The 24,267-nt window shown below is 34.7% G+C and overlaps 1 protein-coding gene across 1 annotated transcript in view; it reads left to right on the top strand.

The window, feature by feature from the left end:
• Positions 1–24,267, top strand: part of TAOK1 (TAO kinase 1) — a 132,987-nt gene that overhangs the window by 63,083 nt on the left and 45,637 nt on the right. The window contains exons 2-4 of the mRNA XM_051992265.1: positions 6,465–6,691; positions 14,218–14,289; positions 22,825–22,926. Coding sequence (XP_051848225.1) covers positions 6,560–6,691; positions 14,218–14,289; positions 22,825–22,926 — 306 coding nt within the window. The 5' untranslated portion in view covers positions 6,465–6,559. The remainder of the gene's footprint in view (positions 1–6,464; positions 6,692–14,217; positions 14,290–22,824; positions 22,927–24,267) is intronic.

Below are 24,267 nucleotides of genomic sequence, written 5' to 3'. Positions count from 1 at the left end.
GAGTTAATAATACCAATGAAATTACAGGTTCAGGCCCTATCCACACTAGACTAAACTAATTCCCCAATTTAACAGGTTTCATGGAATAGTATATCAGGGGAATGAATGCTTTAGCCAATAGATTGGATTTTAGTAAGGCCCTTGATAGTAGTTTCAAAGCTAATAAAATTAGCTTGCTTATATACTAATTATAAATAACATTGATACATATTTAGTATAAGTTTCCTATACTAATGAAATCAGAGGCACATTATATCCTTTATACACAGGTGTACACGCACACAATTGATGTCATAAGAACACAGTGTAAAGTCAGCAGAAGGGTAAATGATTTAATAACTCCTATTTATATGTAATTTTGTGGTTTACAAAACAGTTTTTCACAACCCCATTAGAGAGGGGGAATGCAAGTATTATCTCGCCTTTTCAAGTAGTGAAAACTAAATCTCAGGCTGAGTTGCCCAAATTTATAAAGCAGGGTACCACAGTTTGCTCTTCTGCTACTTTATGTTATTGAATCTCATGTCTATATAAATCAAACTAGTCTGTCTTCTTAACTTGAGTCCCATATCACTCAAATCACCATTCCCATTAGACATCTGTACCTGTATATTTCAAAGGCATCTTAAATTTAACACCTCCAAATTGGAGCTCATTACTTTCTTTCTAGACCCACTCCTCCTCCAAACTTACCTATTTCTAATAAAAGCACCATCAGGCCTTCAGTTACCAAGGTTCACAAAGTGAAGGTGATTCTTGATTTTCCCCATTCCCTTGTACCCCTCCCCATATTCAGTCATTTGAGAATTATATCTGCTCCCCGTATCTCTATTCTAGGAGGCCAGCCCATATTAAGCCCTCAATTGCTCTTTTCTAGGCTCTTGCAACAAACAGCCTCCACTTACAGAGATCAGATTTCCCTCCCCTTTTCAAGGAACTTCTGAGGCTCTTCAGTACATTGGATAAGACACCAATAACTCCACTTGGCACTTAAAAACCCTTCATAATATGACTCCAGCCAGCACATCACTCTCATTCAGATATTCGTGAATTCAGATATCCAAATGTGAACCTGCCCATTCTCCCTCCCCTCCCCCCAACTTAGCACTTCTGGGCCTTTGTACAGATTGTCTCCTTGCCTTAGCATTCTTTTCCTCCTCACCTAGCTTCCTTCCAGGTTCAGCTCTTTTGACACTTTCTGTGGAAAGCCTTTGAAGATTTCTTATTTTATGCTTATACTTTCTTCAAATTATCATTTACATGGTTGTTTATTGTATCTCAGTAAAATTTAAGTTTCATTTTGTCTTTGTATCCCCAGTGCCTAACATTGTATACATAAGAGGTAGTTTTATGCTTGTCAGATTGGATAATTCACGTGAAATAAATTTTTTCTACAGACCTTTCTCAACTTTAATTTTTTTTTTTTAAATGTTGGAACTAGAATTTGAATCCACATTTTGATCCCAAATTCAGTACTCTTTCTGTTATAGTTAGTTCTTTTCTATATTGGATGTTTCAAGTCTTGAAGTTCTAGAATATTCGTGAAAAGTACAATGTTTGAATCAGAAACTTCAACTTAATTAGGCAATCATGCATAATATTTTAAAAATTGAGATGAATTCTAACTTAAAAATTTTCTTTTTCAGACATTTATATCCTTTATTACAGGCAGCAACCTGCTATACATAATTTTGTTGTGATTAAGAGAATAAAACTTATGGATCATTTGAAGAATTTATACATATTAACTTAATATGTCTTTTTTGAGTTTTCAAGTAATAATGTAGGCTGAATTCACTATCTGCTTTTATCAGTTCCTTAAAACTAGCATGTATCAGACACAGTAGATTAAGTAGGAATCTTTGTTTCTGTTTGAGATTCATAGGGGGGTAATAGGCATGGATAAGCCTACCATGGTGTTCCTTTTCCCATTTGTTGCATTTTTATATCTTAAATATATTAATGAAATTTAGTGGGGACAAGAATATTTGGAATTGTGTCTACTCTATAAAAACTTCCCATTTCAAAATTGTAGCAAAATTGATACTGTGTGGTCATAATTTGGTTATTAGAATTTATTTCATGGACTCTGGTAGACCTCTTCCAATAAAAGTCCTATTCTATTGAGAAATAGAGTTGACTCAGAATTCTCTTTGCTACTAGAATGCAAGCTTATTTGAAAAGTCCTATCAAATTGAAAAATCTCAATTTAGCTGCAAACTGTCTCTTGGCAAAGACCAGCCTTGCTAAGTTTGAAAAGGCTCTAGAAGGTTGACTATCAGTGATGAGACTTTTTGGCCACAGAAATTTAGAAAATATCTTTTGAAGTCCTGAATATGATTTTTAGTCAGTAACCAAGCGTTTCTTAAATGCTAACTATCAAATTTATGAAGACAAAACTAGGAAACCCTAGTTTCTTGTCCTCAAGGAGCTTGTTGTTCTTGGGAAGACATTATCTAAATTTATAAGTACATTCAAACAAAATTATAAGATAATAGGAGGAAGGCATTAACACTTTAGTTTTAAGGAAAACAAGGATTCTGAGAGACAGAGGTGAAGAAGGAATACATTTCATTCAAGCATGAGAGACTACAGCCAGTACCAAGTTGTGGAGATGGGAACAAGAAAAAAATTAAAAGGGATTTATCAGACTATAGTCCTTTGAGGTCTTGAGGGAGAATTTCTATATCTCTATCTTTATATCTAATAATCTTGGAAAAAAAGGGGTTAGGATTAGGCTGTAAAGGAATAGATTTTGAGTAAGGGAGCCTTTATGTTCACTTTATGGGGAATTGCCACATCTTTTCATTAAGAAAATCACTTTGGCAGTTGAGGTTGGATTATTGAAGGGACCAGTTAGGATGTTGTTGGAATAGTCTAGATAAAAATTGATGAAAGTCTTAACTAGAATAGAGAGATCACAAATAGAAATTACAAAATTTGACATCTAATTGTATATAAGATGAGGGAAAATGAGGAGTCCAGGATAACTCTTCACTGTATTTAGTATGCAGTACGTAATTGATATGCTCAGAAAGTATGTTTATATTTGTACATTAAGTATGAATTGTATTTGAGAAGAATCATTTAGTACATTTTAATTATGATGAATTAGCTCTTCGGAATCTTTTTTTTGGGTAGTAGGAATTAACTTTTTTTCTCTTTCTTTTTGTCCTCTTTGTATCCCTTCCTCAGTGTTTTACTGAGGCTTCCAAAAAATTGCTTCTGTCCTCTCTTGCAAGTTTTCTTAGTTGTAGTCCTTGTAAAGGTCTTATTGTCTCATTCTCTTCTGCTTGGGGAGATTCAGATCTCTCCCTCCTTTTTCCAAAGTTCTGACTTTGAGTTTAGGAAGAATTAACTTTCCTTTGTCTTTTGAAAGTTGGCAAAACAAAGTAGTAAATCACCTTATTAATGCTAATCCAATAAGCTGAATACATATACATTTCTGTATTGGTAAAAGCATATTCAAAGTCAGAAAATGGGGGACCATTCTATCTTATCTTGGGGGAGAATGATTTTTTTTTTTCCTTTCAAGGATATTATGATTTGTGAATATTTCAAGCCTGGACTCTATGTGATTAACAGATGTAGGGAACAGGGCATTATGGGATTGAAGCAGTTGCTTTTGAACAACAATGTCCTTTTTGTAAGAATTTGATGCTTCTTAAAAGATGAACAACATGACATCATTACCGCTGATCCAAGAAGCATTCCTCTAGTAATACTGAGTACACTCTGATTATTAGTTCCCTTCCCCCCTTCAATTGCATTTGACTGATGTTATTGTCCATTGTTGGGCTTCATGTTATAAATGTGAAACAGTTGCCTTTTTTCTTTTTTTAAGTTAAAAAACCTATTTATTCATTATTTTCATCTGGGATGAAAAAACAATTGTTCTCTTCTCCAAACTTATTTCAGTTAGTTTTCTTAAAGGTGAATTACTCAGGTATTGACAAAATTATCCAGCTTTCACCCAGGTTTTTAAAAAACATACTCTTCTTATTGGCCCTTCCTATTTCTGCCACAAGTGAAATTCAGTATAGGCTTAAAATTTCTTTTAATCATGATGGTTCTTTAATAATTCCCGGTGGATTAATCCTCCTTTCCAAAATATTAATTCTCTTTTAAAAATAAATTAATAATGTATTTAACAAATGGCCCACTACATATTAAATATTTGAAATATGTATCTTAATAATAGCTCATGAGTTATATAGAAGTTTGCGCGTGCCATGATGTTAGATTCTGTCTTTTAGATCAGATAAAAATGCTTCCATCTTTAGCCAAATCTTCAGTTTGAGGGTATAATTTCCTAATATTTTCTTCAGTTGTGCTTTTCCCTTCCCCTTCATGTTAAAGGGAAAGATGATTATGGAGTTCATAGTTAATCTTGTCCTGAAATCTCCATAGGAGCACTTTTTCTGCAGTGGATTGTAGCAGCTACTTAAACTGCGCGAGCTTTAAGTATCTTTGTCAGACTTCTAGTTTCACCATTGCTGTAGCATCATTCTGCCTGAGTGCAGTGTTGGTGTTTGACTGTGCTTGGCTTTGGGGAGTCCTTCCCTGGAGGGAAGTCAGGAATTGGAAGCTGAAGGGTGATGGAGCTGATTGTGTTTAACTCTTAAAATGAATAGCCCCAGTAGTTAGTGGTAGTAGTTAATTTCCATCTTTGGGACGTTGCTGCCACTGCCCTCCCAAAAGACGCCCGTGTGCAGATAAGATAGTTTTTAAATAAAAGAAAAAAAATTTGTAAATGATATGTAACATTTTTGCCCTGCCCATCTCAAACATAAAGCTAGAGTGTAGATCATGATAATAAGAATTGAACTAGGCTAGGTTTGCTCAGATTTTTCAGTCTTTGCTTTGTCGATAAGTTGGAAATTTTATGGAAACAAAATCTTGTCTGTATTTCATGTGTGTGTGTGTGTGTGTGTGTGTGTGTGTGTGTGTGTGTGTGTGTATGTGTATATATATATATAATTCCAGCCATATATTATACACAACTTGTCCAGGGAAGGGCTGGAATTGCTTTGAATTTAAAAGGAAATATATGCATGGCTGAAGTGAATTTTTGATAAGAACTGGTTAGAAAACTTAAAATATAGCTAATTTTGATTCTGTTCAATTCTTAAATAATTGTTAAAGCTGAATTTTTCAAGAACCAAAAGCTTTTAGGTGGAGAATGTCATTTTAGAAAAACAATCACAGAATAACTAGGCAGTTTGCTTCAGTTTCCTCTTCAGGAGGGATAGGATTTGATGACATTTTTAGATGCCTTTCAAGACACCTGTGGGCCTGAGTTTTATAGGTGAAGAGTAGAGATCTCAAGAGATTCAGCACTTTGCCCAAGGTCATACAGTCAGAAATTGGTAGAGTTTAGATAGACCATATTTCAGACCTCCTTGACTTCTCATTCTGATATACCATGTTATTTCATGAACAGAAGCAATACATATTGGCAAAAGAATTTAAAAAATAAAGAGCCTCTTTTCAGATATTTAACATTTGGTACACATCTGCTAATTTTGATAAATGAGAGAGATTTGAAGAACATTTTTACATAGGCAGTGTGACAGCAAGATCTGGACTGCCTTTGACACATCCAATGACGGCTGTGTGATCCTGGACAAAGCATTTGGTCTCTCGGTGGGCTGGGACCATTTCCTGAGACTGTAAGTTTCAGAGAAGGTGCCAACCTTCATATTTAAAGGGAATTTTCTTATTCCTCAATTTCTCTACCTTATGAAATTCCCTATCCAGATTCTGTCCCTACCATAGAAAGGAAATAGAGGAAGAAGTAATTATTCCAGTTATCTAGAATATTATATGACTTGGCTGATGGACCTTATGAAAGATAAGGTACAGCAGATTAGGGTCTTCCTTTTTGCAAGAGAAAAGAACAAGATTCTTGTTATTTAAAGAGCTTTTAATCATAAAAAGAAAAGATTGTTTAGTCAATTTATAGAGATTTCATTGTTTTAAGTTAATTGTTGTACACCTGTTGTATATAAGAATAATCTAAATAATTTTATGGCTACTAATTCTTTTGTTATTAGATAATTTGTGCTAAAAGAATAGTTATAGATTATCTTTCACTTTAAACCAAGTCAGCTGAACATTGATGAGGAAATTGCTCTGTGCATGTGCAGCACTCTGTATGAGGCAGATGTCCTCTGTCTCTCCTTCCCTCCCCTCCACCCCCCATAAGCTGTTCTTAGGGAGTTTGTATTCTTCTAGTGGGGGAGATTGGGAGCATGGAAAAAGGAAAATATACCCCATTTATACAAATACAATGTACTAAAAAGGGTTAGAAGATCCTGAGAAATGCAGGGATTCAGGAAGGCTTCTGGGCTGCCCAGTCCTGGCCTTAGCATGGCAAAATCAAACACACGTGCACTCACTTCAAAGTCTTATGTAGTTGTTAATTTTATTCCTTATCATGTGATTTCTTTCCTCTCTTACAGTAGTCAATGCAGAAGTGACTTCATTCATACAGATGAACCAAGGATTGGGACAGCAGTGTAAACCCAGATAGTCAGATAGCTGACTGCCCAGCAGGATGCCATCAACTAGCCGAGCGGGCAGCCTGAAGGACCCAGAAATCGCAGAGCTCTTCTTCAAAGAAGATCCAGAGAAACTCTTCACAGATCTAAGAGAGATAGGACATGGGAGCTTTGGAGCAGTATATTTTGTGAGTAATCCCATAATCATATCAGTCAATAGTATTTACTAAGGAGAATTGTAGAAAACATTCATAATAAGAAATGGTGTGGGCAATATTAAGGGAATTCAAAGCAGTGCCCCGGCCCTGGAAGCTTGTGGTCTGTCTGGGGAGGGAGAATTCAAATGTATCGCATGACTGGGGAATATTTTACTTTTTTTTTTTTTTTTTTTTTTTTGGTAATCAAGTATCCCTTGGAGACATTGTGGTCACCCTCAGTAAAGCAAGTCACAGGAATTTTTTTATTTCCCAGTATATGTAGAGGGTCACAGTCAGTGGGGAAACTCTGGGTGAGGTATAAGACCCTTCAGCCCAGAATGAACCTGCTGACAAAGTCTGGTTCGGCTCCCCATCATCCCTAAGGGTTCTCAGCCTTCCTGAGAAGTCAGGGGGCAGTGACAACCTGTGTTGAGATTGAAGCAGAGTGATAGTAGGTAGAAGTGATACCCAGGTGGCAAACTATGTACAATAGAAAGTTGTTTATATGGTCCCACGTGCTCAGTGTTGTTTTTATTACATTATAAAAAGGGGAAAGTCCTTGAAATAAACGGACTACATTTTTCCACCATCCTCAGGAGTCCCACCTTATCACTTCTCCACTAGGAAGGTATATTTTAATCACCCCGGTGTGGAGGCTCTAGAAAGCATGGGTACGTTTTGACATCCAACTTGGGGGCTCTAGAAAGCTGGATACAACGAGTATATATAAAAGTTATGTTTACACAATACTATAATTCATTAAGTATGCAATAGTATTATGGCTAACAAACAATGTACATACCTTAATTAAAAAAAAAAACTTTATTGCAAAAAAAAAATTGCTTACCATCATCTGAGCCTTCAGCAAATTGCAATCATTTTGCTGGTGGAGGGTCTTGACTCAATGTTAATGACTGCTGACTAATCAGAAGTTGCTGAAGGTTAGGGCAGCTGTGACAATTTCTTAAAATTAGACATTGAAATTTGCCACATCATTTGATTCTTCTTCCACAAAAGATTTCTCTGCGCATGCAATACTGTTTGATATTACCCACAGTAGAACTTCTTTCAAAACTATAGTTAATCTTCTCAAACCCTGCCACTGCTTTATCAAATAAGTTTCTGTAATATTCTTCAGTGGTGTTGTGTCTCAGGGAATATAGAGCTGGGAGGATAGGGAGAGAGATGGGAGAACAGCAGGTAATAGGAGTAGTCAGAACACACAATTATTGATTAAGGCTGCCATCTTATATGGGCTTGGTTCATTGTATCCCCAAACAGTTAAAATAGTAACAAAAAAGATCACAGATCACTATGAGATGATGATGATGATGATGATGATGATGATGATGGAAATATTTGAAATATTGAGAGAATTGTCAAATGTTACACAGAGACATAACATGAGCACATGCTGTTGGAAAAGTGATGCCGATAAACTTACAAAATACACAGTTGTCACAAGCCTTCAGTTTGTAAAACAACAACATCTGGGAAGCACAATAAAACAAAGAATACCTATATGTAACAATGTCGTGGAATTTTAAAAACCAACTGGAGAGAACTTTTTTTTTTTCCTGATGTAACCTAGATAGTTCAGTTTATGTACTGAACATGTGATTTTTATTTTCCTAGTAAGAATATTTCCTCCACTTAGTCCTGCTCTGATGCCATATTTGGATTTGAGAAATCACCCTAGGTTCTCAAAGGCTCTACAACCAGAGTATAAACTTAGATTTTCTTAGTGTGGAGAAAGGCTTACATTTTCAAAAGATTCATTATTGGACTGACTCAGTGGAAAATGGACTCTTAACTGGCTAAATGAGAGATCTTTAGACTATCTGAGTAGTTTCATTTCTTAGCATTAATTTATGATAGCATGAAAACAAGTGCTACCTTTACTAGGGATTGTCTTCAAAGCCTTCCTTTTCTTCACCTTTTTACCAGAGGAGAACCTTAGACAGGCTCCCAAAAGACAACAAACAATGAATAAGCAATAAAATAAAATAATCATTTTTAATTAAAAAGTAATGGATTTGTTGAATTGAATTTTGCCTATGGAGTTAAATCCAGACTTCCTAGCTTGAAATTGAGGGCTAATAAGTGTTTGAATTGAATTGATTGCCTTGCCCTGTAAGGTACTTTAGGGCAGTTTGACTAAGGATCAGGCTCATGTTGGTGCTCAATAAATGTCTGCTTATCATTTGAAAAGGTTACTTTGAAAATATCTTTTCAATTGCTATCTAGCTACAGTTCCTAAATAGCTTTTATAGCAATCCTATTAAAATAAATTCAAACTCCCAGATTTGAGTTTTACTATTTTGAAGCCTTAGATGGGTGTTCTTCTGTGTCACCAATTCTTTAGATTTGTGGCTTCGTAACTAGCAACTGAAGCTCCTATTTGTATCTCTAGCACTTATTAGTACTTTTGCATATAATAAGTGTTTATTTCCCAGTATATGTAGTTTTTCCTTCATTCAAAACTAGCTAGTTATGATTATAAAATAAACAACAGAAATTGGAATTCACATGCCTTCAAAACCTGTGACTAAAAAAATCCATTACTTTACAACCAGTCTGATGATGAATCTCTCATGATTAAGCTAGTTGGTGGTTTGACAAGAGGCTCCCGCCACACCCATACTCCACGTCTGTTTAGTGTGGTAGAATTGTGAAGAGCTTGTGCTCCATTGGCAGAGTGAGAACATAGGGGTTCACTGACCTTTTCCAATGGAGCAACAGAGGAGGGCTTTACACTTCAGTGTTTAAAAAAAAAAAAAAAAGAAGAAGGGGCGGTGTTTTGGGGAAACAATTATTAGGGAAAATGTCAATTTCTGTGGACCATATAGATTGTAAATCATATCTGCATTTGGATATGAGTTTTGCCACTAACTTTGGACAAGTCACTTCTTTTATATGTATGAGAGAGTTGACCTCTGAGATGAGCTCTAATATGAAGTGCTAATAAGTTTTTTAGTTGACTGAGAGAGAAAAAGCGCAAATTTTTTGACTGCTCTTCCATTGGATAAATCATGATTCTTTATAACTTGACGGGTAGAGTTGTTGCAACAATTTAAATCATGGCTAGTTTTTTCTTTAATTCTAAGAGCAAGAAGACAGAATGGCTAAAAGTATAGAAATTATGTTCCACATTGTTCATGGGTATTAAAAACAATAGCAATGACAACAATGAATCCTAACAGTTTGGGTACAGATGCAATAGTGAGAATAGTAAGTGGTCCAAGTAAATTAAAAGTGTTTGGAGCTTAGCAAGATCAAGAATCTTTGTGGCCTGCTTCAGAAATATTTATTTTGCCAAAATATTGTGGTATTATGAAAATGGTAGCAGGGTCGGAGTCATAGGTTTGGTTTTTTTACCTTTGCTATTTTTATTGTCTGTGTGACCTTGAGAAGTTACTTTGCTTCTTGGTGCTCATTTCTTCATCCATAACGGTTTTATCTTTTACCCCTTTAAGTGTAGGGTCCTGTCCCTTGAATATTTAGTAGAATAAAAATTTTTGTTCACCTGTGTAAAAGAAGTAGAGCTTGCTAAATAACTTTATATTGTTTTCAGTGTGATAGCTTGCATGCTTGTATGTAAGTTAACTTCGATCATAGCAGTGGTAGTGTACAAATTTCAGGTTGACTTTCTGCCTTACTACTTAATAGAGTTTAATAATAATGGTTTTTTTTATTTTAATAATAATGTTAAAAGTTTTCTCATTGCTACCATTGAAAGTTAAATACTTCCTCTTGTTTTGAAATTCATATTATTAGTTTAAATAATATATTACTAGGTTAGGTTGTGGTTAATTATTATTTTTTAAAAATTACTCTTTTTAAAACACTGCTTTTTAGTCTTTATTCTTGCTTTTTTTTAATAGAGAAGAATAAAAATTTATTTCATTTCCAAATGGCTAACTATAAAGCATTTTTGAAAGCATAACAGTAATAAATGACATAGTTCAAATATAATTTGTTGTGAGATAAAAAAAAAATTCAGAGATTTTTTTGATTTCTATTTCCATGATTTTTCAGCTTTATTTTTTAAAAAGACTAGAGCATCCTCCAATATTTAAAGTCTTGTGATTTTTTTTTTTTTTTCATTGTGAAGCATCTCTTGGCTATCACAGATTGCAATCTCTCTAAGCTCTAAGGAAACAGTCTTCTTGAATGGCTAAGATTAAAAAATTCGTTCCTCCATAGCTAATTTTTTAAGAATAATAAACCTTTCCACATTTAGGTGGGTTGATGCTCAAAGGACATTTCCACTATAGGCCCTTCATTCAAAGCCTTTCTACTTGGTAATATCTTCCAGGATTTGTAGAACTGAGCCATCATAGAGGAATTTAGGGGAGATGAGTTATACATAGATTCATAAATTGTCACATTATTTACTATATGCATGTATATACATGTGTGTATACATATAAAATATTTTTATATGTACATATATAGAGATATACATATTGTGTGTATGCATATACATATATTACCAGAACTATAATTTCATCAGTTTTGGGAACTGCCAGTGAGGAATTTCTTTTGCCAATCCAGATTGCTGTGTTCTTTCACAAGGGAGAATCTTTTCAAGTTGCCTAGGATTTTGAGGGGTCATGCTTGCCCATTGCCTTAACTTTTTGATGATCATGTCTGGTACCACATATCTAATTCCAAAGAATTGTTCTTTTTCTGAAACTCATTTTTTACAAGAATTAATCAGAAGTATATTCCAAAGGGATATGAATGCTGCTTTAAAAAATAGAAGTGTTTTCAACTAGGCAGAGTAATCAAGACCATAATATCAGAATATGTCTTTGAAACTGAACCCATAGTCTTGTATAGCAGAGGCAACTGACTCTCTAGAGCACCAGATTGAGAATCATGCCTTTGAGTTTCTGGTGATATAATAGATGGCCTTGAGATAATTGGTAGTCAGAGCACCAAACCAGGAATCAAGTGACATATCCATCAATGTCACAAGTATTTTGTGACTTTGGAGAAGTCATTTGATTTGCTGATTTTCCATCATTAATATAGGAATAATCTGGTCCCCCCAGTTATTTAACTTGATTGGAGAGGGGATGATATATGTAATGGATAAACTCTTAGAGAAAGAGTCCATTTAATTGGAATCATACCTCAAAGGATTAGGCCAGTCATACTTTGTATTGTTTATTAAGAAAGCAAATTAATTATCCCTTTATGATATTGTTCATGCCAATTTTTTAGAGATATAGACCTAACTAATCTTCAGAACCTTTGGAATTCAAATAACACATTGATTACAAATCATTTTTACTTTATTCATATTGTAGTTCCACCAAGGACTTCCATCCTAGGCTACACGATCTATAGATGGTCATCACACTTTGAATAGTTGACCTCCATATTTCTTAGGCACACTAATGACAGGATGTCTCCCTATCTTCCATCTTCTGAGCCAGCCTTACCCTTGACTTCTGGTGGTGGCTTCTAGCCCAAAGGCCTTCCTTGTTGTTTGAAGCCAGCAGCAGCAGCAGCAGCTTATAGCCAGGTCCAGGCTCCCTTCTTGTCCTCTTTGGAATGTGTCTACAAATATCTCATAGCAAATTCTTTAAAGGGATTTAGAAATTAATCCATTCTTGGGTTAATTACTTTACTCTCTGAACCTAAGCTTCCTTTTGCTTGTAATAAGGATATTGGAAGAGTCTGACATTTGTGGACTGAATCTAGAATCTAGAATTCTAGAAGAAAATTCACTTGCATGTCTTTCTTGCTTGCTCTGTCTTATTCCATTTGTGAGTCCTTCAGATCTCAAGGTTTTAATTATGACTGATAAATCTAATAGCACTAATAGTGCTAGTGATATATCTTTATCAAGGAAAAAGGAAAGCTTCATGTTTTGAAGAGACCTGGGATATATGTGTATTATAAAATAGATATATAAACCAGGCATTTACTGATAACAAATCATAATTTTGCAAGTCCCCCATATTCAATTTTGAGACCCCATATAGGATCACGAATCACAGTTTAAGAAGCTAGGCTATATTTAAACCTGCATATTTTCATGCAATGGCATTCAAGATTTTGTCAGGGCAACCAGTGTTTACTTTTTTAAAAAGGCAAAAAAAAAAAGTAAATATATAAATAAAAGGTAAATAAAAACAAGACTTTCAATTATGTTTTTTTCTATTTTACCTGCAAGTACCTTCTCATCAGCATTATTTTTTCAGTGATAAATCTATGGTATGGCAACTATCTTGGGGTTAAAAATTCAGCCACAATTTTAAACAGTGTTTCAATGGAACATACCAGTAAACTTTTGGAATCCAATCCTTTCATAAATTGGAGACTACCTATATTTGGAAGACTTTCTCAACATTCTTATATTTAGGATGCATTTTTAAATTTAAATACAATCATAAGTTAGACTTGAATACATCCTGGTCTTTTTCTTACTTGATCTGATTTAATGAGATTTTATTTCTGTTTTGCCTTTTATTTGGAGATTAAAGAAAAAGATAAAATTGAGCAAATTTTTACCACCCAGAGGGATATCAGCTGAGCTATTTTGACAAGAATGCTTTTAAACTCAGAACCTGCCTTATGTTTAGCAGTTATGTTGAGTCATAGAGGAGTGCTGTCAGGGGATAAAGGGTTAAAATATGAAAAAATAAAAGCACATGTTGATAATACCATACATGTCCTAGAAACCTTACACTATTTGTGGGGAAACTTGGTATCTTTCCTAGTGATCGTTTCAATTTATTTGTATTTTTTATTTGGTGTGCTCCTTCCTCTTCCATTGTCCCTTTTAGATCTCTCAAGGTTTCCTGCTATCTATTGCCCAAGGGTCTTCTATAACTGTTGGAAATTAGTGTTTTCTTCACTACCTCTGAAATCTAGGGTTGGAGATTTTGAGAAGAGAGAGTATATCAAACCCCCATGCATATTCATTTCTGAGAGAAAGATTTTAGGAGTCCCTAAGGTAAGAGAGACAGAGAAGAAAAGTAGGAATAGCCTTCTCTTCCTCTTTTATTCTTTCCTCACTCCTTCCTCCCGTCCTCCATTATAATTAGACATCAACACACTGAGCTGAATTATAGAGACTAGGCTAGACTTTGCTAGAAAGTTCATAAATCCTTTTGAATTTCTAACTGGTAGAATATGTTGAACTCTCTCCCCTTCTGACTAATCTTTCTATGAGTAGAATACATGTAGCATGTAGCAGCCACAGTGGCCAACTAACTCACCCACTCATTACCTCTTCCCTCCCCCTCTCCCCCCCACCCCTTTGGTTTTTCAAAAGCCTTAAAATAAAACTGCACCATCTCTTTCAGTAGGAGAAGGTGGGTGGTTTTGCATACTAGACGCATATTTGGAACCTTGGAAACAGGAATCAGAGAATAGGGAAGGATCACTGTTTATAGTCAATTTATAATACTTAAATTCACAGGAATAATTTTGTAGATCCTATTGTTTAAAAAATGTGTGAAATAACATAGTAACTCTTTTCTTTTATGATGTTGTAGGCACGGGATGTGCGCACTAATGAAGTGGTGGCCATCAAGAAAATGTCTTATAGTGGAAAGCAGTCCAATGAGGTATGTGAAAATATTTATGTTTATGCTAAACTCTGACACTGGACTAACCAGGAAAGGGAACATTCTGGTTCTACTCACATAATTTTTAAAAAATGGCCTTTTGATTTTCAAAACACACGCGTAGATAATTTTCAACACTCACCCATGCAAAACCTTGTGTTCCAAATTTTTTCTCCTTTCCTTCCCCTCCCTTCCTCCCCTAGACAGCCAATGAGCCAATATATGTTAAACATATTCAATTCTTCTATACATATTTCCACAATTATCATGCTACACCAAAAAAATCAAATCAAAAAGGAAAAAAATGAGAAAGAAGACAAAAAGCAAGCAAATAACAAAAAGGGTAAAAACACTAAGCTCACATAATTCATTTAACCAAACTGTGTGTATCACAAATCAGTTACTAGTTTTCAAACCTAAGATCCTGCAGAATAACCTGACAGTGTGGTTGAATAAGAGCCATGCTTCAAAGCAATTTCAATAGACTTTGGACAGAAAATGTCATCTGCATCCAGAAAAAGAAATAAGGAGACTGAATGTAAATCAACATGTGCTGTGTGGTTTTTTCTGAATTTTCTTTCTCCCATGGTTTTTCCCTTTTGCTCTGATTTTTCTCTCCCAATATGATTCATAAAGCAATGTATATTAAAAATAAATAAATTTACTGGGGTGGAAGAAAACAAAAAGAAAAGAGCCCTGAATTTGGGGTCTGGGTGCAAACTCTGATTTCAGCTCTGCAACTTTGTGTGGTTCAGGATAAGTCGTTCCACCCTTTATGGGCTTGAGTTTACTCATCTATCAAAGGGAGTATTGGACTAGATGGCCTCACTGTGATTCTGTGATCCTATAAACATACTGACTTCACAATGCCTTTTAATTTCATGTTTTTCTTGATGGGTCAGCTAGTATAGTGAGGTTGCCTTATGATCAGTCTTGTGAATATAGTCACTTACTGTACTACCAGTGTAATACTGTGTATAGTAATACACAAACCTCCATTGATAGAAGGCCTGATGAGTTAGCTCTTTTTGTAGTCTTAAAAATGAGCAAATAGTTGCTTTCTTAGTTACTTGATAGAGGGACAATTTTAAAATCAATGAAGACCCCTCCCCACCAAATTAATGAAGACAGGTAGACAATCTACCTTCACTTCCTTAATTTAAAGCCCACAAAACTCCTCAAATCTTTCTTTTCCACCACTACTGTGCTGAAACTCTTCTCTCTGAAATTAATTACTTCCTTGTGGCCTACCCAATGGCCTTCTTCAATCTTTATCTTTTATGTGGTATTTGACTTTATGGACAAATCACTCGTTGATACATTAGCCTCCTTTGACCTCTATGATTAGGCATAAATGGATTTCTCTGCCTGTCTTTTTTTTTTTTTAACTTCCCTGTTTCTTCCCATTTCTTAAACAGAAGTGTCTTTCAGTGGTCTATCTTTGTTCTCTTACCTCTCTTTAAAGATTGTAAAATAAGTTTTATTGATATCTTTACTTTTTCATCAGTCTTAGTTTTAGGCAAGTTTCATCTTAACCATCTATCAATCAAAGATTCCCTTGTAAAAACAAAAACAGTTGTATGAGACAGTAGTGACCACAAAAACAGTCAGACTCACAAGGTAAGAAAAAGCAAAAAAGGATTTATTATGATCTTGAGAGAAAGGGCAGCTCCTAACAGACAAAGTATCAGTAGAGGAGTGCAAAGCACAAACAGCAAAACACAAGATGAAATAGATCCTGAATAAAGCCCCCACATCCCTCCCCCCCTACTTTTCTCCCTTGCTGGGGAACTTTGACCTTACATTCTAAATACAGAAATCTGTCCCAGAAACAAAGAGTTAGTAAATAAAAATTCTTAAATTTTCCCTAGAGAACTGCTATACAAGCAGATAGTATGTTACCTGAATTCTCAAAGCCATCATTGCTTTTAAAAGAAGTACTTAAATACTAATTAAGAGGTGGTGGGAAACAGGAGGGGAACTGTTCATCCACGACTATGGAAAACCTGCAGCATTTTAGTTATAGCTCAATTTGTTACTGCAAACTCTCAAGTCACAATTAGGGCATAGGTCGAAGCCACATCCTTATGAGAAGTCTTCACTCAGTTTATACCATATATAGTTAAGCAAAAAATCAATAAGGTTGACAGCATGGTTTAGTGGATAAAACACTGGATTTGGAGTTAACCCTAATTTAGATCTTCCTTATGTCAGGAATGGACTTTCCTCTGCCAGCTGCTTTACTCCCATTTTCTTCCTTTTCATTCAGATGTCACTTCCTGATTCTCCTAAGTAAAATTCATCACATCCTTCTGAGATTTCTTCCAGCACTTTGGGTGAACTTTCTCCATTCTGCCTTGTTATTTGTTACCCTGGTTCCCCCTCTGCTATCCTCCATACTGTACATATTATGTCTTGCTTCATCTTTGTATCCCAAGTACCTAATGCTAATTGTTGTTTAAGTTCATTTCAACTACTTACGAAGTATCTTGGCTGCATAAACCCCAAATTGAAAAAAAAAAATCATGTAAAAAAGCTTTTTATCTTTAAAAAGTGAAGATTTAGTACTATAATTTATATTTTTGTAAGGCATTTAATTTTAATTATGAATAGTAACATGTTAGGAATGGTCACAATAAACGTAGTATTTAGTTTGCTTATCTGTAGAATTTAATAAAAGCAGATCCTATTATACCCTGAAAACTGTCAGGAGTAAGAAAACAGGAACAGTCATTTTCAGTAGAGCCATGGGAAGACAGGCACCTTTTACATGGTTAGTAGAATTTTGAATTAATCCAAATATTCTGGATATCAACTTGGAATTATGCAAGAAACATGTCTAAACTACTGTTGTGGCCTAGCAATTCCAGTCTCAGGTATGTACCTGCAAATAGATCAAAGACAATACCTTGATATTTGTAACAGCCCTTTTGTGGTAGTAAAGAATTGTAAACAATATAGATATCAATAAGTTGGGTCTACTCCTTTTTTTTTTAAAGTAATATATAAATTGATGAAATATTATGATACAATAAGAAATAGTATGAGAATTCTGAGAAAAGTGGAAAGATTTTTCTCAGATATTTTAAGGGAAACAGAAAACATTAAAGTGTTTATGTGAGCACTGAGTAATTGAGTTGAATTCTATGTCAGTATAATTTACTAATAAAATTTTGATGTCTCAGGCCCATTAAAAAATTGAGATGTTTCATATGTGTCTTCCAATTAACTTTCAAACTATGTGTATATCTATTTGCCATGCCAATCTCTAGTCTGCATTTCATGATTAAATTTTTGTATGTTTTTCTTCTACCTCTTCCTTCATATCTTTTATATGGTATAAAATTCATTTATTAATGCTATGCTAATAAAAATGTAATCTGCATCTAATTCTCTTCTTATTGTTATATATGCTATTCTAAGCATGAAACAAGCTATGTCAGCTTCTTTTTCCTCTAATTGTGCATGCATATGTATAATGCTTTGTGAACTTTATAACAAATGGACCAGATCCATGATTGACTAACAGGTATGCAATGTCCCTTGAATTTTTTTTTAAATATCTGAAACCTTATACATTTGGAGCTGGAAGAAACTTTTGAGATAGTCTATTCCGGGCACCTCATTTTACTAAGGAGAAAACAGGCCCAGAAATGGGGAAGCTCAAGATTATCTCAGTAATAAATAGAATTGATATATGAATTCAGTTCCCCAGGACTCGAAACCCAGCACACTCTTGCTGTATTCTGTTGCTCTCAAAAGAAATACAATATAAAGTGAAGGGAATGGTGCAACTCAGTCCGTATTGCAGATAGAATTGTTAATGATTTTTTGTTTTGAGTTGTGCTTTTGTTAAAATTGAGTCCAATTGAATAAGGTGTAGTTTCAAAGGTGTATGTGAATATTTCTGTCAACCTGAATTTAATTGGTTTCAGTTTTATCATTTCTGTAATTGTAGGTTTGAGTAAGTTAAACTGTAGCTAATATATTTTAAAAGAAAGGATGTCAAATTGATAGGGGGGAAGGGGAGAGAGGAATAAAAAACTAAACCAAAATTATAATACATGGCCTTTTTGGGGATAGTAAGTTGTAATACAGATGGAATTAAAATGATATCCTGTTTGAAAAAAAAATTTCAAGTGTTTATTGGCTTCCAATGATGGAAGAATGAAGATGTGATCTTCCTTGGTAAAAGAAAATGATAGGTAAATCCAAAAGATTCCGAGTGTGAAATTAGTCATACAAGAAACATTTGAACTTTAGTTTCTTGAGTATCTGTGTTTAACATCTGTCAAGAAACTAAAATTCTAAACATAGCCTTTAAGAAGAAATTGCTTCTAATCTGATTCTAGACAAACTATTGGTAGATTTCTGATTTTCTTTTTAGAGTCTCTTTCAACATAGGTAAGTTATAGTTTTTACTTTCCTAGGCAACTTGGCATGTGCTGAAAATATTTTAAATACTTATATTGTTTTGTTTTTCTCTCTCTTTTTTGGTTATTTGAAGTCATCTGTTTTTAGAAAAGAATCATCAGGACAGTGAATGAAGCAATTACTGCTTTTGAGGAGCTTATATTCTAACAGGAAAAATAGCAGAACTATAGATAGAATTTATAAATAGAATGGGCAGAATGTCTATAAAGAAAATAAATGCAAAAATTACTCTGGTTAAGTAAAAGTTAAAAGTGCCAGAGTTTTGATCAAATCACCTTTTTGGCACAAACACATTATTGATCTCCTGAAAGAGTCCTTATTTTTCCAAACTCGTAATATTGCTGTACTAAAATGAACTGAAGATGAATCTATCTATTTGTATACATACATACATATTTTGTGGTGGTACTTTTCTATTTTTAGCTAAAAATATAAGTTGGTAAAAAACTCCATGTTAGCTATAAGACTGATTTCTAAAGTGGCAGAACCAAAATGTTGTAGCAGGAAAGAGTACAACTGCTCAGTCCCTACCTTTCCACCCCCAGGAGGCAAAAAAAAAAAAAAAAAATTGTTAAACACTTCAAACAGAGAAAAAAAATGCTCCAGACTAAGTCCTAATCAGGAAATCCAAGAGAAAGTCAGTTATTTTCTGTCAGCAAGAGATAAGCAAGAAAGTTCTGTGGACATTGTGGATGAGGCCTGGTAGAGAGCTCACTGCACAGAACATCCAACTTCCAGGGACTGAGAGATGTCAGAGGCTCTATACTAAGGCAGGATGAGATTTTCATGTCTGGTGTGGGAACAGATACAAGTCAGCAGCCGTGTCTTTCACTGCCCAGATCTAGGTCATGTATCCAGAGTAGACTGAGTAGAGAATAGCTTCTTTAAAAAGTGTATGTGTGTGTATTCTCTCTCTCCCTTTTGCTCTTCCCTCCTCAACGAGAAGACAAGTACTTCTATTTAGATTATACTTGTGAAGTCATGCCAAACATCTTCATGTTTTTTGCTGCAAAACAAACAGAAAGCTTTAAAAAAGTATGCTTTAATCAGCATTCAGAATGCATTAATTTTCTCTTTAAAGATAGATAGCTTTATTCATCACAGGTCAGATGTGGAATTGTTTTGGGTCATTGTCTTGATCAGAGTAGCTCGTTTTTCACATTTGATTGTTGTAAATATGCATAGTGTTTTCTTGGTTCCATTCACTTCATTTTGCATTAGTTTGTATAAATTATTTTTTGTTATTTGTTATAGCACAATAGTATTCCATCACAATTGTAGACTATAACTTGTACAACTGTTCCCCAATTGATGGGTTTCCCTTCTATTTCCAATTTTTTGGCTCCACAATAAGAGCTGCTATAAATATTTTTGTACTAATAGGTCCTTCAGGGAACAATTCTAAATCAAGGAACCACTGTATGGCTCTGCCTGAGGAACAGAGTAATAACTCAGCTCTAGATTCAGCCCAATCTAAAGCCTGGAGAGATATATCCAGGGAAGGACTCTCAGACCACAGAAAGGCATATAGTTTTGTCTCTTTGAACCAGCAAAGTTTTTTAGGTAGCCGAAAGCAACTAAGTCTAACTTCATCTTGTGATATGTGTAAGATGACAAGTCTATAGAGCCTGTTGGTCAGACCTAGGACCAAACCAAGATCGTGCAGAGCTCAGATTAGATTGCCTTTGGTCAGACCACTTTAGTAGTCCTGAAATCTTACAAGCCCTCAGCATGAGCTATCTCTGGGGTCTTAGGATGACACAATACTCAGCAGCTCTTAATGCTCTTAAAATAGCAGATGGACCAGCCTAGACACTCCCCTCAGGATGGAGCAGAGTCTACCCCTGACATTAGGTCAGGAAGTAGACTGGGAGAATTAGCAAACAAAAAAGAATCTCACCTTAAAAAGCTGTTATGTTGACAGAATAGTCAAGATACAAACCCAGAAGAAGGGAATGGCTTCAATCATTTATAAGCAAAGCTTTAAAAATATGGTACAAATTTTATTAGCATTTATATTAGAAGTAAAGAGTTAAAAAGAATTAAAAATTTCTTCATAAATGAAATGGAAATGCTACAGGAAAAATGAAAAAGATTTGAGAGTTTTGGAAGAACAAGTTGGAAAGGAAGTTAATTGCTTGTGAAAAAGATACAAAATCCTTCTCAACCAACAAACTTCCTGAAAATTAGAATGGAAAAACAAAATCTAATAAATTTGTAAGGTAACAAGAAATATTAAAACAAAATCAAAAGACTTTTTAAAAATAAGAAAAAATGTATGATTTCTCATAGCAAACACAACTGACTTTGAAAATAAATGAAGGGGGGAAAATATAATGATCATCAGACTATCTGAGAGTCATGACCAAAATGATTTGATATATATATATTATTTCAAGATCTCTTGAAATCTGCTCAGGTCTCTTAGAACTAGCAGACAAAGTGAAAATAGAATCTGCTAGTTAACCCCTGAAAAAAACACCTTCCAAATGAAAACTCTCTGGAAGGAGCTTTCAAATCAAAAAACAAATACTAGAAGCAGCCAGAAAGAAAGAATTCAAGTACCAAGGAGCCACCTCAGGATTACACATCATTTAGCAACCATTACAATGAAGGAGCTGAGAGTTTACAATACAGTGTTCCATTATGCAAAGTATATAGATTCTTGAACCAAGAATGACTTGCCCAGCAAAACTGAGTGTAATTGTTTGGGAGTAGGTATGAACCTTTAATGAATAAGGCATTCTAATGCCTTAGAATTTAAGCATTCTATGTGAAAAAGATTAGAGTTACTTAGCAACTTTGAAATCAAAATACAGGAATCAAGAGAAACATAAATTGTTTCTTTTATGGTGTCAAAGAGTTATTTAGAAAGTGATCAAATGATCATCCATTAGAGAATGAGAATGAATAAACAAATTAACAGTTTTATATGAATGTTTTGATTTCTACTCAGTTCATTAGCTATTTCTCCAGGTGGATAGTATTTTTCATTATGAGTCCTTTAAAGTTATCTTGTATCATTATCTTGGTCAGAGTAGCTACATTTTTTACATTTGATCATTGTACATACAGTATTCCTATTACTATGTATAATGTTCTCCTGGTTCCATTCACTTCGTTTTGTATCAATTGATTTCTCAGATTTTTTCAGAAACCACCCTGGCTGTCATTTTTTTAATAGCAGAGTGGTGTTCCATCACAATCATATATTACAACTTCTTCAGCCTTTCTTCAATTGATGGGCATCTTCTCAATTTCGAATTCTTTGCCAACATAAAAAGAGCTCTATAGATTTTTTTCCTTTGAGGCAATTGGGGTTAAATGACTTGCCCCAGGATCACACAGCTAGGAAGTGTTAAATGTCCGAGACCAGATTTGAACTCAGGTCACTGCTGTATTCACTGCGCTACCTAGGAGCCCTAAATATTTTCCTTTTTTTCTTTTTCTTTGATCTTTTTGGGATATATACCTTAAATTGAAGGATTTATAGTGGTTTTATAGCTTTTTAGGCATAAATCCATATTATTCACCAGAATGGTTTGGACCAGTTCATGACTCCACCAACAGTGAATCAGTGTCCTGATTGTTCCATAATTCCTCCAGCATTTATCATTTTTCTTTTCTTTCATGTTAGCTAATCTGATAGGTATGATACAGTACTTTGGAATTGATTTGACTTGGATTTCTCTAATCAAAAATGTTATAGACTATATTTTCATGACTATCAGAGAAACTTTTTGTAAAAAAAAAAGTTTCTCATTTTCCTGATTTCCTTCTTATTTTGGCTGCATTGGTTTTTGTATGTTATTTTCTTTCAGTGTTTAGTACATGTGTAAAATTTTGATCAAAATTCTACTCTTACAAGACTTTCTTTTATAGAGTAAACATTTTACTGAGGCAATATGCTCTAAGTAGCACCAATTTTAGTTGAACATTTTAAAACTTAAGTACTAAAGTAAATAAAGAAAATATATTGTTAAGTAGTTATCTCTCCCTAATATTCCTTCTAGGGAAGTTTTGTTGTTTTTAGTTTTGTTTCATTTTAGCTTGCTTTGAAACATGACAGCTGACACTTTTCTGTGTATTTCTTTTTTACAGAAATGGCAGGACATTATTAAGGAAGTCAAGTTTCTACAGAGAATAAAGCATCCTAACAGCATAGAGTACAAAGGCTGCTATTTGCGTGAGCACACTGCATGGGTGAGTGTTCTATTTGCTTCCTGTCTTGTTAGATGGTTGGGTTTAGGTTAATATAGAATGTGCTAAGTTCAGTCAGCAGTACTTCTTGAAAACTCTCACTCTAAGAAAAGAAGATGTAGGATCTTTATAATGTCAGGAGAGGAGGGAACAAATTTCTGGGATGCTTAAGACTTAAAACAGAAGTTCTGGACAGCTTTCAAAATCAGTTCATATATAAATTAGAATTTTTTATCTTGCTCTCTTAGAAATGGATGTTTCCAGTTATTCTGCTCTGTTCCACAAAAATCTCTTAAGCACTGAATATGTACCAGATGATCCCTGTCCTCAGGGAGCTTATATTCTTCTGGGGGAAACAACTTAACACATGTCCATATGTGCAGACTAATTTTGCCAGAAGTATAGGAGGATCAGAATAGCTTCCTATGAAAGCAACACCTGAGTGTGGTTGGGAAGAGAGGAAGGAACTGAAACTGTGTGGGACAGAAAGAAGCAGGAGAGCGAGCTGGTCGGAGTGGCTGGAGCACAGAATAAGTGAGCCAGAGTAATTGGGGATCTGCACATAAAGAGATTTTGGAGCTAGAACATGGAGAGAGAACTAGAAGTCACAAGCAGAAGGGTTTGGATTATTTTCTATCAGACTCAGGGCAGTGTAGGTCACCTTTTCTTGTTTTGTGCCATTTAAATCAGAAAGTGAATGTGAGCAATTTGAAAGCACTTGTCATATGGTCATCAGTCACCACTGGGTAGAACTTTTGGCCAAGTGTGATTTCTTACCTCTATCATGTTTTCAGTTTGAATGTAGTTAACAAGGTGGCAGGGGAATACCGATGTCAGAAAGACTTGAATTTGAATCCTGCCTTTTTAATACTTAATAACTTTGTGATCTTGGGCAAATCATTTAACAACTTCTCACCTGTAAAGGGAGAATCATAATGATATGTACCTTTCAGGGTGGTTGGGAGTATTGAATGAGATAATGTTTTTAAAGTACCTTTCAAATGTAAAATGCTGTATAAAAGCTGGCCATTATCATTACTATTGTTACAGAAAAACTTGAGTGTAATGTCTGAACCTTAGTAATGGTGTATTTTATCTTCTTGTTGCTGTTGAAGTGTTTGACAGGCTAGGGATGTTTTCTATTGACCTTTGAACCATGAGAGATTTTTGTTTCCTGGATAGGCCATAGTCAGTCACCATTGGAGGTTTACCAAATTCAAATTCTTCATCTGAAAAGGTCACGACATTTTCTCAGTATCTGTTAAGGAAATGTGATGCAGTGTCTGGAGAGCCAGGTTCAAAACCAGAAAGCCTTGCCTCAAGTCCTATCTCTAGTAACAGAAC

Source organism: Antechinus flavipes, chromosome 4 (genome assembly GCF_016432865.1).
Source record: "Antechinus flavipes isolate AdamAnt ecotype Samford, QLD, Australia chromosome 4, AdamAnt_v2, whole genome shotgun sequence".
NCBI lineage: Eukaryota > Metazoa > Chordata > Mammalia > Dasyuromorphia > Dasyuridae > Antechinus > Antechinus flavipes.
The sequence above is the reverse complement of the archived record's forward strand: the minus strand, read 5'-3'. Positions and strand labels throughout refer to the sequence as shown.